Genomic DNA, 18620 nt, shown 5'->3' with positions numbered 1-18620 from the left:
TCTGGCCTCTCAATTCATCCCTTTCCGCTGCTTCTGGCCCTCCTTTCAGTATGCTTTCAATCCCCCCTCCCCTGCTGTGCAGTGGAGAACGAGGCCCACTGCGACTTCGTGAAGCTGCGGGAGATGCTGATCCGGGTGAACATGGACGACCTCCGGGAGCAGACCCACAGCCGGCACTACGAGCTGTACCGCCGCTGCAAGCTGGAGGAGATGGGCTTCAAGGACACCGACCCCGACAGCAAACCCTTCAGGTACCCCTCTGGCCGGCCCAGCCCGCCCAGTGGCTGGGGAAGGCTTGCTGGGGAGAAATCACCCAGGGAAGCGAGACACAGGTGCCGGGACCTACAGCAGCAGGGCTGTCACTTGCAGTGGCAGAGTGGGCTTGGTGAGCGCTGGGCCAGGGAGGAGGCCCAGACGACCAGCAAGGCCCATGGGCTCCCTGCCACACACACACACACACACACACACACACACACACACACACACACACACGGGCATCAGCTGCCGTCAGTTGTGCCAGAGGCTTTGTTCTGCAGCATGGCAGTCTGTGCCTGTCCTCTGCCCCACTTTCTTCTCCAGACTCCGGCTGCCCCGCCAGGTTTCCGGTCGGCTCCTTCCCCTCCTTCCCCTTACCAAACCCAGACCATGGGACCAGATGGGACCGGGTTACAGTTGTTGCACACGCACATCAGGGACCTTCGCGCTCTTCAGGTGCTGTCCTTAGTGCCGAAGTTCGGGTGCAAGTTTTGTTTTGACCACCAGATGTTAATCCTTGTTATACTTCTCAAATCCGAATCTGAGAAGCTTTCAGAGGAGAGGCATGTCTCCGAAAGCAGTTTATTAGGCCCACAGGAGCCGTCTGCCAAGTGTCCTTGTCTGATCTGTATGCGTGATGCAAGACATACGCCCCACATTTTAAATTACCAGGTGGTGTTCTTTGTTACAGCTCAGTGCCCCCTCAGGAAGTGTCAGGCCTCAGTTAGGATGGGAGAGGGGGTGCTTCAGAGCACGAAGTTGGCCTCGGGGCAGAGCATGGCCAGTCCTGCAGGGATGCCTGGTTCCAGAAGGGTGGACTCGCTCCCCTTCAGGGGCAGGGGCTGCTGGAGCTGCTGGGATGGAGGAAATTGTGCTTATCTCTCTGGTGGGCACTCCCTCGGTTTTCTCTCTCCTTCCCCTCCCATAGCTTTAATCTGCATCTGTGGGGGAAGAGGTGTGCCTCTGCCGGTTCCTCTCTAGGCCCCTCCCCTCCTCCTGCTCCATTCTGAACGCCTGTTTACCTGAGTCTTCTTCCCTTATTGCATGCAAACATGCACATCCTGACGAAACAACTCCCTTAGCTCCTCCTCCTCACCATTCCCTGCTCTTTCAAGAAGTTTAGCTCTGGTGAGAAAAAGAGTTGTTTGTATTTACTGGCTCCTGCCCCCCACCCCTGCGCCTCTGAAATAATCACCATTGACTGGCCATGATGGGGCCTCTGAGTCCCATCTTTTCTGATTTCACCTGGACGTTAGATATTCCTCCCTACTGCCTCTTTGCTGAAATTCTCTCAGCCTTTGTTTTTTTAAGCACTGGCCTGGCTGGTTCAAGTCCTCTCTCGCTACCCCTCTGGGTCTCATTGGCAGACTCCTCTTCTTCAGCTTTCTCCTTTACATGTTGGTATGCCCCAGGGGTCTCTCCTCAGGCCCCTGCTCCTGTCACTCTGTGTTCTCTTGGCAGCAGCTTCTTTCTACTATCGGCCCTACTTCCCACCTAGAAAGAAATGACTCCCATGCAAAATCTTACTTTTGAGCTCCAAGCCCATTGCTCCAACTGCCTACCAGATATTCTCGCTCAGACATCCCACGGAGGACGTACCTCAAAAAGTCCAGCGGTCTAAGCTTCAGTTCATCTTTCTTTTTAAACGTGCCCCTTTTCCAGCATTCCCTGCTGCACTTCATGATTCCACCATCCCCTGCTGCACTTCATGATTCCACCATCCACCTGATTGCCCAAGCCAACACACTCAAATTATTTGAAATTCCTTCCAATTTATGAGAGACACAGAGAGAGAGGCAGAGACATAGACAGAGACAGAAGCAGGCTTCCTGCCAGGAGCCCGATGTGAGACTCGATCCGAGGACTCCGGGATCACGCCCTGAGCCAAAGGCAGATGCTCAACCACAGAGCCACTCAGGCGTCCCCAAGTCCTAGGAGTCCTGCCTCCCTCACTATTCCTTAAGTTCCCCCAAATCCTTCATCCCTACCAGCCCTTAACATTCAGATCCCATCATTTCTTTTTTATCCTGTTTCCTTCATGTGCCACCCACCTCCCCCTTGGCAACCACGGTTTGTTCTCTGTATTTAAGGGTCTGGGTTTGCCTCTTTTTTCTTTGTTCGTTTGTTTTGTTTCTTAAGTTGCACTTATGAGTGAAATTACATGGCATTTGTCTTTCTCGGACTGACTTATTTCACCTAGCCTTACACCTCCTAGCTCCATCCATATCGGGGCATATGGCAAGATCTCATTATTTTTTATGGCTTTCTTATGGAAGTGAGAGATCCAATCATTTATTTGGATTGTTGGGAAGTCTCTCCTTCACGCAACAGCCAGGGTGGTCTTTCTCATTTTCAAATTGCATGAAGTCAGTCCTCCTGCTTGAAACCCTGCCATGGATAAATGACCAGGCCTGTAATGTGGCATCCAACACCCAGTCTTTCCTGCCAGACTCAGGAACCCCACCTCCCTGTACTCCACAGCTTCTGTGATCATCTCCGGCCATGTTGGACTCTGCCTGGCTCCCCAAGTACATCATCCTCTCTCCACGTGTGCCCTTCCACATCTGCCCTCTTTGGAGCATGATTCCTCCTCTTCTTCACTAGGCTGGCTCCTGTTGCTTTAAACCTGAGGTTGGGGGCAGGGAGACGGCTCAGACATCTCCCAGATAGACCGTGAGTTCCTTGATGGTGGGCACAGTGGCTGTTGGCTTGAGATATTGAATGACTAGCATAGTATCACTGAGTCCTGTGCGTAGCACACAATGGAATCTCACCAAGTGTTTTTTTGAAATAGTTCATTAATGTGGTCAGTTTCAGAGCCAGAACCTGGAAGTCCGGTGCAGAGGAAGGACCCAGATTAAGAGATGAGAGAGCCAGCTTCTGGTCCCTCCCTTGCCTGTAACTAGCTGTGTGGTCTTGAGCAAATCACCTTGCCTCTCTGGTCCTCTTTCCTCATCTGTATCACCAGGGCAGAGAAACAGGTGTTCTGAGTCACTTCCAGTTGTAAATATGTCAGTTCACCAGGGCTGCCCCGCCCCCCCTTAAGCAGCCTTGTGACCCTGCTGCCACATGCCAGGCCAGCTGCCTACAGTTTTGTGGTTCTGTTTTTGCACCTGTCTCAGAATTGGGGAAAAGGAGGATGGTGGTGGTGGTGTGGAACCCAAGGAGGACCACTGGAGCCAGTCTTCATTGAATAGGAGCCATTCTAAAGGCAGGGGAATTAACCTGACCATATTTGCAGCTTACAGGAGACATATGAGGCCAAAAGGAATGAGTTCCTAGGGGAGCTCCAGAAAAAAGAAGAGGAGATGAGACAGATGTTCGTCCAGAGAGTCAAAGAGAAAGAAGCTGAACTTAAAGAGGCAGAGAAAGAGGTAAATGTGACCCTGACTGCCCAACAGGCAGGAAGACGGGGCTGAGCTTGGGCAGAGCCCTGCAGCTCCCAGGCAGGAATGGGGCAAGGCATCTGCAGCCCTGCCTTGGCTGGTACCAAGGGAAGGCCGCAGCAAGATCTGTGTCTTCTTCATCCCTCGTGCCCCAAGGCCAGGTGGTTACTTTAGAGCCGTCCTCTCCCAAATGGTAGCCACGCTACTTACATTTAAATGAATTTAAATTAAATAAAATTTAAAACTCAGTCCCCCAGTCCCATTAGCCACATGCTAAGTTGTCCTGCAACTACTCTGTGTCCTATTGGATAGCACAGATATAGAACATTTTCATCACCATAGAAAGTTCTGTTGGGTGATACTGCTCAAGAGTCAAGACCAGAGTCTGTGGCATGGATATCGGATTTTTTTTTTTCAGTTTCCCTTTCGAAAAGAAAATGCCACCCAGTACGTTTGGAGGAGAGGTGAGAGGATCTCAAAGATAAATGAATGAAAGGCCAACAGACAAAAACTAGGTTAGAGCAACTGACCACCACCGTACCCCAAGGGACTAGTAAAAAGCTGGTCTAGACAGCAGGCCTGTCATCTACCACCCCTTACTAAGTCCCAAATACCTGTAAGACCTGGAGCCCTGACCTCCTAGATGGTACGCTTCGAGTGCTATGGAATCCTAAATTCTCTCCAGAATCCTCAAAAGAAATACTTTGGCGTGCCAGAGTATTTGTACTGTTCTCCTTTGGGTGTCTGGTTCTATTCATGGCTAGCTGAGTCTCCCCTTGGTCAAAGCTGAGGTCTCTGCCCTCATTCCATTTTATAAAACTCTTTTATCTACTTCCATGTCTGAGGACAAGTATTTCCTTTGACCAGTTTTGGCATTGCTGAGGTTTTCTCTGCAACCCATGGTGATCCTCCTTGACCGGAGGGGGTAAGGAAAGGCAGGGGCCCCACTCACATTGGGCAATCTCGCTATATAATCCTCTAAAGAATGGATTAACCTTGGGCAAATTCCTTAACTTCTCTGACCTCCTGTTTCCTCATAAAACACAGAGAATCACAGAACATGTTTTGATGCTAATTATTAATTACTATTCATTAATAACAGTTCTGTGACTACATTCAAGAGCAGAAATGTGGAGGTGAAGTGACAGAAGGGACTTCCCCAGAAGTCCCTGGTGCCCTGGTGCCATCGGGGCAGTCCCTGGCAGAAATGTCTCCTCAGGTCCCCCAGTCCTGCAGGATGGCAACCCTGCCGGTCCCCAGTCACCCTGGGCTTGGCTCCTCAAGGAGCTGTTCCCAGGGGACACTCCTCAGACTCCCTGTGCTCCCCTGCCAGCTGCATGAGAAGTTTGACCGCCTGAAGAAACTACACCAGGATGAGAAGAAGAAGCTGGAGGATAAGAAGAAATCCCTGGACGATGAAGTGAACGCCTTCAAACAGAGAAAGACAGCAGCTGAGCTGCTCCAGTCCCAGGGCTCGCAGGCTGGAGGCTCACAGACTCTGAAAAGGGACAAAGAGAAGAAAAAGTAAGTGGTAGGCTGCTCTGGGCCTGTGACTCCTTCCTCCTCCTGCTCATCCCCTCAAGTGCAGGGCCTGGAGACTCCGGTGGAGGCCTCATGCTGAGGGGTAGTGGCCAGAGGTGACCCATAGACTGACAAATGCGTTTGGGTCCCTGTAACTGGTCTTTGTGTCCCCTGAGTTGGGGGAGGTGAGAATAGGGGAGGGCTGTAGTCCCCAGGGGCCTAGCCCCTCTGCTTTGCTTTTGGGAAAGCCCTGCAAGCTCCAGGTAGGAGGGAGGGAGGAATAGAAGACAGGCAAATGGAATGTGGAATGTGGGAGGGTAGCAAGCAAGGAGGAAACCATGAAATCTGTAGTGTTGTAAGAAAGAGGTGAATGAGAAGAGGGACCCCCCTAGAGGGTAGAGGAGAGAGGGCACCTCAAGCGGAAGCCTCTGGGCACCCTCTTCCTCCCCGAGAGGTTGGCGCTGATCTGGCTCACAGACCACCTTGTTTGTCCTGTGTTAGGGATTCACCTCCCCATGCCTGAAGCCCCCCAGCCCCATTTTCTCACTTAGCTGCAGCCCAGTCCAGGTCTCCCACTCTATGCCATCCCTCTCTCTTGGCTGCTTCATTGCTCCTGGCCTGAGGTGCTGAGAGCTTGCTGGGGAGCCCCCAGATGCTAGTAGACTCCACGTGCCCCATCCTTAAGCTGGGCAGTGATGGCACAGTCTGTCTCTCTATCTCCCCTGGTGTGTGGTAAGGCAGGAGAGCAGGGGCTCCTGCTTACGTGTGGGTCCATAACCCTGAGCTGACTGCAGGCTTTGCTGGCTGGAGCTCCCCATCCATCGTCCTGGAATCAGAGGAGAGGAAAGGATTTCTGGTGGGACCTGGGCAGCGCCAGGAAACCATGCCGGGGTCCCTTATGCTGGAGTTGCTTGTGCCGCGAGACTTGGGGGGCCCTCATATGGAGTGTTGGGCCATGTCCTTACCCAAGGGGCCTGAGGATCCAAAAAGTACCCGTGGTGGATACCTTTTGTTCTCAGCAACCTGTCCCTGGCTCAGCTGCTGGATATCTGCCAGAAGGAGGGAAACATCCTCCTTTCCTCTGGGCCTGGCTGATCACTTAGGAATGAGACCATGACTTCTGTACAACAGTACGACAGTTAATATTTGAAGGCACTCGATTTTGTGATCCACTTATTCAAAAGTGTAATTTGAACACGTTCACCCATTAGTCCACAGATTTTTGTTACCGAGTCACCACACTCTGTGTCAGATTCACTCACTCATGACCTTGATTTGGTGTTACCTGATGGATAAAGTTTAACTAGTCAGAAAAAAAAGCCTCTTTGGACATACTGTATATTAACTGATTGGGCCTTGTGTGTTAGTTGCACCTGCAGGAAAGGGTTCCTATTTTTAAGGTCAGAAAAAGCTAAATTTGTCTCCTCGCTCTAACCTGTTGCCTTCTTGGCCTGTGGTATTTATTAACTCAATCCCTAGGGCAGCCTCACAGCCTGCTTGCAGGAATTAGGAGATTCCTTTGTTTGAACCCCACTGACACTAAACTATAAATATTCCCTACTCAGATGTTCAGTGGAAGTTCCTCCCAGACCAGGCTCTCTCTTAGTTGTCTCACATGAACTGATCTCCCCTCTCCCACTCCAGGCAGAAGACCCTACATAGGGAGACATGTCTCTCCAGTCTCCAGGAATATTTGGGATTGGTGACAGCACCTTTCCCAACTCTGAGGTGGGTGAAGGCCTTGCTGGCATGTGGCACCTCATATTAGTGACTAGGTTCTGACAAAATAGACTGTCCTCTTCCTTCCTTCCAGATATATAAATGGCCCCAGGCCTGGGCTGCTTCTGTAATTCCATGAAAAGTTGGCTAACTTCTGGAAAACCCTTCTTTACATCTGTGCCACTCGGGTCCCATGGTGATGATGGCGGGGGTAGGTTTTAAGGGCAGAAGTGGGGGTAGTAGGCACTTACTCTTAAAAGATGGTGGTTGGATCTAATGGAGTCACACATTCAGAACTTCCTTTGGCTGCCCTTAAAGAGATTAAGAGTGTACCGGTGTTTTAGGGGTCCCTACCAGCCCACTGTCCCTCTCCCCGACCCTTTCTTCCTTGTTTCCTTTGATCGCTAACCGTCGTTGTTTGTGTCAACTCATAATATTGGATTTCTCCTCAAGCTCACTCCATCTTCATCAGCTCTTACTGTTTTACAGTTAACTCTGCTGTTTGCTGCATGCTGCATGAGACCCTGGGTCCTGGTAAGCTTTATTAACTCTAAATAGAACTGGCGGTGGCTTCTAGAACACATCTCTCCAAATCCCGCCCCCCCCCCACCCAACACAAATATCTAATCACGAAAAAAAGTGCTTCACTCTCCTAGCTCTTGTGACTGACAGTATTAAGAAATAGTTTGCTGTAGTCTAAGTGTACATGTGGAATGTTTGCCTGCATGATGAAAAGTGGAGTGTTTTCAGACTTGCTGCTAGAACAGTTAAGTAGCATAGGTAGATCCTGTGATCAGTATCTCATGCCTTAATCATTGCTTTCAAAATTAACTAACGTGTAGTGATGAGGGAAATCACTGGGCTTGCAAGTCTGTCTTACAATGTCAGAGTGGCCTTGACCCCCAGGTTTGGGAATGTTCCAAGTCAATGGAAAGTTGCTTCTCTATTTCCCTCTGGTGGCTATTTCTTATCCAAGGGGTTCAAATTCTCAAATTTCCTTTCGCTGTGTGCCTCCCCCAAAAACTATAATAAAAGTGAAAGCAGCTTGTAATAGTTTATAGGTTGATTATACCAATGATTAAGCACCTTCTATCTGTTCTTTTAGACTCAGTGAGTAGGGAGGGAACATAATTAGGCTTATTGCTATTTTTTAAACCTTACCATAGAAACTTCTAAACAGGAACAAGAGAGAAGATGGTATAATGAAACCCCATGTGCCCACGACCCAGCCCCCAGACAACTGTCAACATATGGCCAATGCCATCTCATCTATTATCCCAAACCTGCTGGATTATTGTAAAGCAAAAGCTGTATCTTTTCATCTGTAGATACTTTAGCAGGAATCTCTAAAAGATAATGACTCTTAAAAAAACATAACACCACCATTAGCACACCTACAAAATTAACAATTTGTTAACATAAAATTTCTAGCCAGTGCTCCGAATACCCTGGTTGTCTCATAAATGCCTTTTATGTTTGGTTTGTTTGGATCTGGGAATATAAAATACTGAGAAGACTTCTCCCCACTCACCAATGTAGTTTATGATTTAAATAGAGAGCCTGCTGTTTAGTCGCCAAACTGATTGCTGTAGCTATTGCTCTGGGGACTTCGGACAGCTGGCAAAACATCCTACTTTCAAGCAAATCTCTAAGAGGAAGTCCACAGAGGCTTCTGAAACATAAGGCCCCTGAAATTGGGCCAAAGGAAATAACTCTAAAAGAACAATGAAATGATATATTGTCTGGCTTGAAGGCAAGTGGTGGAGCCCCTGTTAGTTGACGGGAATTAAACTGGAGATCTCCATTTGGGAAGACTTAGAATTTCTAGAGCGTCAGTCTACTGCCGACTCTCATGCCTAGCGAAGTGTCTGGCACTCGTAGGAATTCAGTTCATTTGTTCGCCCATGTTCAGTAAGGACCACAAGAAAGATGTATCCTGGGAGGTTAGATTTCAGTTGATTCAGCTTGCAGTGCACATGGCTTGACACAATTTGGTTCAGGTTTCCCCGAGTAAATCCTTGTTAGTAGCCATTATGAAAATGAATTCTGGCAAAACTATAATTAAAGCCATGCTGTACAAGTGAGAGGCAATTGGCCAACAGTGGGAACAGCCAACCCCAACCCCAAGGAGGTTGGCTTTTCCTGGCAGGCTTTTCCCCAGCGGACCGCAAGAGCAGTTCCAAACCAAATAAGGGAGGGAGGCTCCAAGGGATCTGAAAGCCACAGAGGCAGCCTGTCCCCTCCCCAAAGCCCTCATTCCAGGCACAGATCACAAAGGCCAGGCCTCATTAACTGGAGTGTGGGCTGAGGGGAGGCCTGCTGTTCCTCAGTGGGTTTTGAAATTGCTGGAGACGCTAGGGGCCCGCACTCTGCAATTGTAAGGGAAATTCCCCTGGGATCCTACACAGTTGTGGCTACTATGTCTCAATGGTTATTGGCCCCTTGGCTCTTAGGGAGGTGTGCACAGTATGTGGACAGTATACATGTGCCAAAATAGGTCCACCTTCCGACACAGCCCAGAATATAGGCCATCACCGGGTTGTTTAAGTCTCTCTTCCCGGGGAAAGTAGACAAAGACTAAAATAAGAGGTGAGCATTCGTATGGCATTTTAATGCTTTTCAAAGGGTTTCCCCAGATGACATATAACTTTCACCTTACAACAGTCCTGTGAGGTAGAGCAGAAGGTAATCATCTTCAGTTTGCCAATGAGCGAATGAAGGAGTGGGGAATTTCGGAGACTTACCAGAGGTCACACAGCAAGTTAGTGGCAGAACTGGAACAAGAATGCAGAACTCCTAATTCCTAGCATAAATGGCTATTTACGAGAGAGAGAGAGAGAGAGAGAGAGAGAGGAGAAAAGAGGTGCGTGTGTGGAGAGCTGTATGGATGTATTCGGTCTGAGGAAGTGACTCAATGTTCAAACATACTCCCATATGCATGTGCTTGTAACAGCCCCCCTAGACATCTAACAGCCTTGATTTAATGAGATAGATGTATTCTTTGGGCAATAAACAGAGGCTTAGAAACACAGGCAAGGAGTTCTCAACACTGCAGCGTGATGGAAAGAGTCTTGATCAAACAGCCAAGGGAAACAATCTCTGACCCTGTGACTCTTTCTTTGTGACCACGGAAAAGTCAGCTGGTATCTGTGTTCCCCGGTCTCCTCCTATGTTGAATGGAGATTGATGCTACTTGCTCTGTAAATGTCCCTGGCATGAAGTTTACATGAGAGAAAAGTCAAAGTGCTATGTGAACACAGACCCATAATGGATTGCCATAGTTCAGGTGTTCAGGTAACTGTGGTCTGGACCCTATTGCAGACCCCTCAGCCATCCCTAGATACTTCTCAAGCAATCTTGTCCCTGGGAGGGGGGTACCAGTTAGCTAACTGGAGCTGCTCCAGAATCCAACTGAGGAGAAACCTCCACCTTGTCTGCTTTCCCTATAGGACAAGGCAATTCGTGGCTGAGAGCCTGGCCTTCTACCCAGTCGCCTGAGGCACCCCAGAGATTTGGTGACAGGACTCCTGTATAGTGTCTGGGTGGGCGTTAGGACCTAGTAATTCAGAAGAGATAAAGTATTCTCGGGGCTGTTGATAATTATTTTGCTTAGCTCGTGCCACTCTACTGCCACTTAGAGGTGTGTGGGGGCGCACGCATGAAAGCATGTTCCCAGGAGCCAATGCGATGAGACCTTATTCTAACATAGCTGTATTCTAATTTATCCATTAGTCATCATGACAATTTTCTTCTAACCTTTTTGTTGCTGTTGTTGTTATTGTTGTACATTAATCCATCCATTCATTAACCCAAATTCTCTTTTCATTTTCAGTTTGGGCTTCCTGTAGACGCCCTTTTCCTGCGCACCAGAGCTGGGCTTCACTTTCTCTAACTCCCCCTTAACACGTCTGAAGGGGCACACAGCCCATGCCCTCTCCCCTCTTCCTGCCAAAGTTTATAGAAGCCTTGGGGGTCTGAGGATGGTGTCTGGCCTCTGGTCAAGAAGCCAGCAGTCACATGGCTCAGAGATGGCTTGTGCATCCCAGTCCCTTGTGCATCCCAGTCCCCCTCCTGTTGCCCCACCCACCCCCCCAACCTGCCAACCTCCCCCCCCCACTCCACCAACCCCTTCCCTACCATCTTTGCCAGACCCTAACGTGTTCAAGGGTCCCATCCGCTAGTCTCCACCATCAGCTCCCCTGTTCCAATTCTGATCGGTGCTTGGTTCCCTGAAGTATCTGCCTCCACCAGGGCTGGGTAAGCGCTGATCAGTCCCGTTACTGTCCAGGCCCTGGGCTTCCTTGAGCACCCCCAACCCCCAACGGGAGCCTGGCCCCTTCTGAGAGGGCTCCAAAAGGAGACACTCTGGTGCCTTTTTCTTCTGGCCTCTCAGCCCAGTCTTTCCCAGTTTTGAGTTGCTCTAAGTAAGTGCACTAAAGTTGTGTTAGAAGTCCAGAACGAGTTTATTTATGCCAAGCCCTTTCCAGAAAGCATGACTGCTGAAGAAAATGGCATACATTTCTGCTCTCTATAATTCTGGGTACCCTACAAATGCAGAGGGGAGAATAAACCTGAATATTATTACCAGCCTAGTGTCTTCAATGATAGACTTCTGGAACTCTTCTGCAGTGCCTCACTATCCCTATAACCTCCCTTAGGGCTCTGCACCATCCCAGTCGGGCAGGGCCCAGGAGCAGGTTCACGTTGGAAGCTGCCAAACTGGGTGGTCAAAGAAGCAGTGTTAACCAGGGAAACATAAATTAGGGATTAATCTTCACACAGATGAAGTTTAAAGCAATGATATTCCATGAGATCAAGAGAGAAATTAGAGATAGAAAAAAACAAAAAAACTCCAGAGAAGCAGTGTTTTCAGTTTTTTGCTCTGCTGAGTCTTCCAGTCTGTTTATTTGGTGCATGTGATGAGTTTTGATCTGTATTTTGCATGCGTTCCCCCCACCCCACCCCACCCCCCACCCCCTCATAGGAAGAGGTGAGACAATCGGCTGGGGAGGAAAGAAGACATGTTGCATCTCAGAAGGTTCCCTGACTTTATCTCCAGTCTAAGGATGTGATATTTAAAAAAAGATTCCAGCCCCAATTTTTATAATGGGCCCATCTGCTGGTGGCTTTGGGAACCCCTTTGAAGTAGAGAACCCTCCACTGTCAGGGCCACGAGGTACGATGGCCTTTGGTATTTGGCCAGCAAGAAACAGAGAGCGAGCGAGCAAGCGAGCGAGCTGAAGGTCACCTGGCAATGATGTGTGGCTAATGCTCCGTTTCTCTGCCCTTCCTTTGCAGTAATCCATGGCTGTGTACTGAATAGTATTCCCCGCTACAGCTGGACTGGACTCCATTTAACCTTTTAAAGCCAAGGTTCTGATTTTAACTGACAGCTTTCCTTTGGGGTGCCAGGCAGCAGCCCCCACCCCTGTCCCTGCCGTGTACTTCCACTTGGAGTCCCACCTCTTCTGAGTTCTGCCTCCGAGTCCACTGGCACTGATCATGACCCTTCTCTCTCTCTCTCTCTCTCTTTTTTTTTTATCGCCTTTTTTTCTTTTTATTTTCCAAAACACACAGTTAAACCTGGCTGTGCCAAATTTTCAGGGCTTTTTGAAGCATTGAGAATGGGGAGGGAGGGGTTTCCCTCTCTCTTCCATAATAGATAATAAATAAAAGGAAGTGGTAAAGTAGAGCAAACAAAAAGCAAACGTACACACACCCTTTATATTTTCTTGTTGGCAGAGCAAGAGTGCAGTTTTGATGGGTATTGTGGGATGAGTCACTGATTGGTTAGTGGCCAGAGGCAAGTTTGAAGTATACACTAGCTTCTTGAGAAAAATCCAAGTCTCACAGTGGAGCATTTTAGGAGACCCCATGCTTGGAGGTTCCAAACAAAACAAACAAAAACGTGAATACTCAGCCAGTAGCTCTGAGAGATGCTAAATTAGGGCTGTCACGTCTCCTTGGGAAAGGCATCTTATTTGCTGCTTTGCTGTCTCTCCGTCCAGTTTTACAGCTTTCCTAAGAATCTCAAACTTAAACGACCAGCTGATCTCCTTTTCCCTTGGTTATTATTTGCATCACAAATAATAGGGCCCTCATTTGCATTTGTTTACACATTAACTACTTGAGGCCTGAGGAGCTCTGAAAACTTCATAAGTGGCAGACTGCCACCCGGCCTTTGGGAAAACTTCAGAGACCAAGCAGGAATTTCGTGTCAAGGGAGAAATTTTGGTCTGTCAGACGCAACCCAAAGGAAACAGACCTGGAGAAGTCGAGGGACTTGCAGTATGTCCCAGTGCTGCTTGGCGGCAGAAGCCAGGCGAAATTCAGTGTCCCCTGACTCTGGATCCGTTTCACAAATGCATTCAACCTCTCCTATATGGTGCTGGATACCAAGGTCCTTTGATGTTCAGAGAAAATGAATAGTTAGCGTTGCAGGGCCTTTGAGGGTTTTTTCCCCCCATAGAAAAATATCTGAGGATGGAGTGGGTAGGAGCGGGCAAAGCAGAGGACTCCAGGCCAGCTCCTGAACTGAGCGTTTCTGCTGACGGCGCCTGTTGGCTGGTCAGTTTTCCTGGAAGTCTGGAATGGGGCCCAGGCCTGCGAATGTTCAACAGGTGCCCTACATGATCCTTGTAATCAAGGAAGTTTGGTAAACAAAAAAGTCTAACCTGTGAGTAAACATAAGGCCTTTAGAAAGTTGAGTAAAAGGATTAAAATAGTTATTTTCCTGGGTAGCTTTTCTCACTGTCGACAGAAAGGGGGTGTCCCCCCCCATTCAGTGAAGAAGGTTTTTAATCAGTACAATTGTTATTTTTTTTTAAATACCCTGAGTACTTTGTTAACTTGTGGTGAAACACATCCAGTCATCAGAAATGGTCTGCGCTTTTAATTTTCCCAGACTGGAATGGAAAGGCTTTCCTGAAAAATCCCCATATGTGATCACATACACTCACACGCCATTTGTTTTAAGCCGAGAACTTCGCTTTTCCTTGCTGCAGTGCAGATCACTTTTGGTTTTGGTTTTAATCATCTGGCATTCACATGGGGCTGTTTTCCATTAAAACAAGAAGCTTCAACCGGTGTGTGGTGTTCTTAAACCTTCCAGGTGGTTATGGTCCATCGGTGACTCCATTTCTAATCTGTCTTCTTCAAGAGTATAATCTGTGCTACCTTACGCTGCCCACTCCCCTTGCCTTGTCTTTCTTTGAATGTCCTTTTTCTTTGGCTAATTTCCTGTTTTCTTTCTCTTTCTCTCTCCCTCTCCAGCTTTTTTTAATCTTGTCTTCAGCAGCTGCACTAAGTCTAAAGGAGAAGACTGCCATTATATTGTCTCAAACCAGAAACTACCCAATCCCCTCCCCTCAAACTGCGCACATACTCACACCACACACTCAACAGGTGTTCATGTGGTCCTGTGTCCAGGCAAGAAGCTCTCTCCTGGCTTACATGGTATTTTCAATGAAAATGTCTTGTCCTGACCTAACCAAGGCAGGAAAAGAACCTTCCAAGCTGGAGAATGGACCAAATGTAACCTCAGAGAGACAACTGCAGGACGACTCACCCAAGTGTAAGTGACTGGGGCAGGAGGACCTCAGCTGTGGGTGTGGAAGTGTTGTCCACGTTTTTCAATTTTCCTTTTTAAACCCCGATTCTCCAGTTCAAAGGGTTGACAGTCTACAGCCACTATTAAACATTTCTGAGTATGGAAGAGAAAGTCAAGCGACAGTCCAGTCTCCAGCATTCACGGGCCTTCTGCAGACCACCCTGCCCCCAGCAAGGGGGAAAATGGATCCACTCACACTCAGGTGGGGAAGAGAAAGGCAGGAGGGGGTTTAAGCTTAGTAAGCAAAATTCCTCCATTTAACCCTCCAGGGCCAGTTGGGGTTTTGAGAGAGGTTTCTGCACAATCTGGGATTGGCAAGGAGAGCTTTCATGTTGATCAATCTGAGTTGAATTCATTGGCTTAACTTGCATCAAAATCCGTGTGAGTGTGCTCATTACCGTACATCCCTACAACCATTGCCATTCCACTGTCCTGGCATCTCCTGAGAGAGCCTCTTTGCATGTTTTCCAGAATCTGTGTTTGTTTTTCCTTTCTTCTCCTTTGTTCTTTTTGTTCAAAAGTGTGACCGGTCCCTGCCCCTCTGGGGCTTTCATTCGCCAGGAGAAACATCCCAAAACCAGCACTGTTTAGCTTGATACCTTTCTAATGTCCATGTCAATTTTCAATAAAAGTCAAAGAAATGCTCAATGGTTGTGTGATCTGATCTTAAATCGTCAGGTGAAGTATTCCACCACGGTTTGCCTCAGGAGGAGTGGGTAGCTGCCTTCCACGTGGGTGACTGAAGAGGCTCAGGGAGGCAAGCCCATACACAAACTTTGTAGGTGGGCTACTTTGTGCCCCCCTCTCCATTTGGGCCTGCAATTCCCATGGGCAGTGTGGGGGTGAGCAGGAAGTCCTACTTTTCCTTCATTAGCATGTATTTAACTGACGCATTGAGCTGATTATCATCTAGGATAAAAGGTGGAGGAAGTGGAGTTCCAGATCCTACCAAGCAAAATTCTGGTGAGTTTTAGTTCCTGAAGGAAAAGAACTCTGCACTGCATGTCATCTTTCATTCAATCCTGTGATGGGAGCGGCCCGGAAATTCATGAGCCTGACTGTCCATTATTAAGACTTGAAAATAGGGGACCCCTGGGTGGCTCAGCAGTTTAGCGCCTGCCTTTGTCCCAGGGCGGGATCCTAGAGTCCCGGGATCGAGTCTCGCGTCGGGTTCCCTGCATGGGGCCTGCTTCTCCCTCCTCCTGTGTCTCTGCCTATCTCTCTCTGTGACTATCATAAATAAATAAATAAATATTTTAAAAAAGACTTGAAAATACTTGTATAGATAGCAAGTAGGACTTTATGTCTTGGGTCTACCAGAGAGGGAAGCCTCCTGGTGCCCCCAGCATTATTAAGGTGGGCAAGAGGGGAGAAGGGTTAGCTTTATACAATTCTGGTTGCGGTCAAGGTAGGGTTTTCTCCCCTCAGTTTCATTTCCCGATTGGCCCAATGCTGGAGACTGGAGACCTGAGACCCAGAGAGCGGTCCCTATCCTCTCCGAACTCGAGGAAACGACACTGACCTGCGTATGCGCCGCTCGCACACTAGAGGGCAGGAGAGAGCAGTGGCTTGTGACGTCACTGAGCGGTGGCAGGCGCCGAGCGTGTGTGGAAAAACACCGGCTCTGGAGCAGACACCCTTGCTGTTGGTGTGTGCTCGGGGGCAAACTGGTTTAAAAACTTCTCTGTAAAAGGGAAATAGAAGTAATGCTCTTGCAGGGTGATTGTGAAAGCTACATGGGCTAATGTAAATTAACAACCTGGTTGTTCAATAAACCATATCCCTTATTAAGGATAGAGTTTTCCCTTTACTTGAAGTACCTTAGGCTCCTCTTATCCATCGTTTCTCAACCTCAGCACTATTGACATTTGAGGCCAGAGAATTCTTTGTCATAGGGGCTGTCCTATGCCTTGTAACACCTTTAGGAGCATCCCTACCCACTAGATGTCACTAGCACCCTCCCGTCCCCCAAGCTGTGATAACCTAAAATGTCTCCTGGGGGGCAAAATCGTCCCATATGGAGAATCATTGTTGTAGGCCAGGGGTCAGCAAACTTTTTCTATAAAGGACCATCTGGTAAGTTATTTTACACTTCGCAGGCAATGTGGCTTCTGCAACTGTTCACTGTAGCGCAAAAGCAGCCATAGATAATATGTCAAAGGGTGAGCATGGCCGTGTGCCAATACAACTTTATTTATAGATACTGAAATTTGAGGGCACCTCAGTGGCTCAGTGGTTGAGCCTTTGGTTCAAGGCATGATCCTGGGGTCCTGGGATCGAGTCCCAAGTCCTGCATTGGGCTCCCCCACAGGGAGCCTGCTTCTCCCTCTGCCTATGTCTCTGCCACTCCCTCTGTGTCTCTCATGAATAAACAAATAAATTATTTTAAAAGATACTGAAATTTGAAATTCACAAGTGAATTTCATTTTCCCATATCCTGAATTATTATTCTTTTGATTTTTTTTCAGCCATCAGATAATGTAAAAACCATCCTTAGCATGAGGACCTTACAAATGCAGGCAGTGGGACCAGATCTGGGCTGTGAGCCATAGTTTGCCGACCCCACTTCTAATGCATTTTAGTTCTGGTTGGTGTATCATTGAACCTAAAGGTGTTACAAGTAACTGGCCAGTCAAGAGAAATCCAAAATGAAGACAAATGGCTGACAACTTAATGCAAGTTAGTGGGGGGGGAGGGGTGCAAGGAATGGGCTTAACTAAAATTTGCATACAGTTTTGCTAGAGCATAGATGTGGGGCAGGGGGCTGCTGTGGCATTGAGGGCCTGCTCCTGGAGCACTGCTGAGCAGGTGACAATGCCAACTGCTTCTAGGGAGAGAACTGGGCCTCTGAAACCCTCCAAAAGGCCTAGCAGCCAGGGCTCCAGTTGTAAGCACTGAGGTTAATCAGTATCCTCACTCATCTGAATGGGAGATTCATTGCTTTGCTAAAAGCACAGTTTTTGCAAAGCCATTCTTTTAAATTTTTTTTAATTTTTATTTATTTATGATAGTCACAGAGAGAGAGAGAGGCAGAGACATAGGCAGAGGGAGAAGCAGGCTCCATGCACCGGGAGCCCGATATGGGATTCGATCCCGGGTCTCCAGGATCGCGCCCCGGGCCAAAGGCAGGCGCCAAACCGCTGCGCCACCCAGGGATCCCCAAAGCCATTCTTTTAAAATGTGGGTACCCCTGGAAAGAGTTGTGCATCAGACAGTAGTACCTCACAGTAGTTTTGGCACCTGGTCCTACCTTGACATTGGTGTCTATCCAGATCCTGCACTACTGCTTACCTTGTTTGGCTTGGACTTTAGAAGATACCTGCTCTAGGCTCAATACCTATAAAAAATTATAAGTCTATCTGTTATGTGTAGACCTGGGGCCAAGCACCTTATCTTGGTTTGGGGCTTAAATTACTCATCCTCAATCCAATAATAAGGATATATTGAACATTTCCCGGTGGGTTTGGCCCTGTGCCCCATGCCATGGAGTGTATTGTTGCATGAGATCTAGGACTGCTCTTGAAGGACTTACAGACTAGCCACATCTTATCTACTCAGCCCTATTTTTCAATCCTTCCTAATATCCAGTCAACATTCCAGCTCATCAGCCTGCACATGCCTCTCCTGGAGTTACATGAACTATTGGTTAACTTTGTCTGAAATATCCTCTAGTGATTGAAATCCTGCTTTTGAGGCCCAGGCCCCTCTTTCTCCTTGAAGTCTTTCTTGATCCCATCCAAATATCCTGATCTCTTCTCCATTTTCATACTTTCTAGTTGAACTTTTATAATCTTTTCTGCCTACTGTTTGAGAGACCTCCCTCCTCAAGAGATGGTAAGCTTCCTACGGGTAGGAACATCATTTATAGTCTGTCAGAAAGCCCAGTCAAGAGCCGATACACAACAACATGTAATTAAGAGCTAGCTAGATTGAGATTCTTTAGCAGTGTAGGGAGCTATTGCACTTTTAAAAAAAGAATTTTATATATTCATGAGAGACACAGAGAGAGGCAGAGATATTGAGAGAAGGAGAAGCAGACTCCTTGCAGGTAGCCCGATGTGGGACTCCATCCTAGGACCCTGGGATCACGCCCTGAGTCAAAGGCAGATGCTCAACCACTGAGCCACTCA

The 18620-nt window shown here is 48.1% G+C and overlaps 1 protein-coding gene across 13 annotated transcripts in view; it reads left to right on the top strand.

The window, feature by feature from the left end:
* Positions 1-15138, top strand: part of SEPTIN6 (septin 6) — a 68438-nt gene extending 53300 nt beyond the window's left edge. For 4 of the 13 annotated variants that reach the window (XM_072744170.1, XM_072744171.1, XM_072744169.1 and 1 more), the window contains 4 exons: positions 83-251; positions 3497-3629; positions 4975-5165; positions 14154-15138. In XM_072744170.1, the coding sequence (XP_072600271.1) occupies positions 83-251; positions 3497-3629; positions 4975-5165; positions 14154-14163 (503 nt within the window). In that variant the 3' untranslated portion in view covers positions 14164-15138. Of the gene's footprint in view, positions 1-82; positions 252-3496; positions 3630-4974; positions 5166-7370; positions 7416-10713 lie in introns of all 13 variants that reach the window. The other 9 variants (XM_072744173.1, XM_072744172.1, XM_025986753.2 and 6 more) reach the window with 4 other exon arrangements.
* Positions 15139-18620: the final 3482 nt, after the last annotated feature.

Source organism: Vulpes vulpes, chromosome X, assembly GCF_048418805.1.
Source record: "Vulpes vulpes isolate BD-2025 chromosome X, VulVul3, whole genome shotgun sequence".
NCBI classification, from domain to species: Eukaryota; Metazoa; Chordata; class Mammalia; order Carnivora; family Canidae; genus Vulpes; species Vulpes vulpes.
This window is presented reverse-complemented; position numbering and strand designations above follow the sequence as displayed.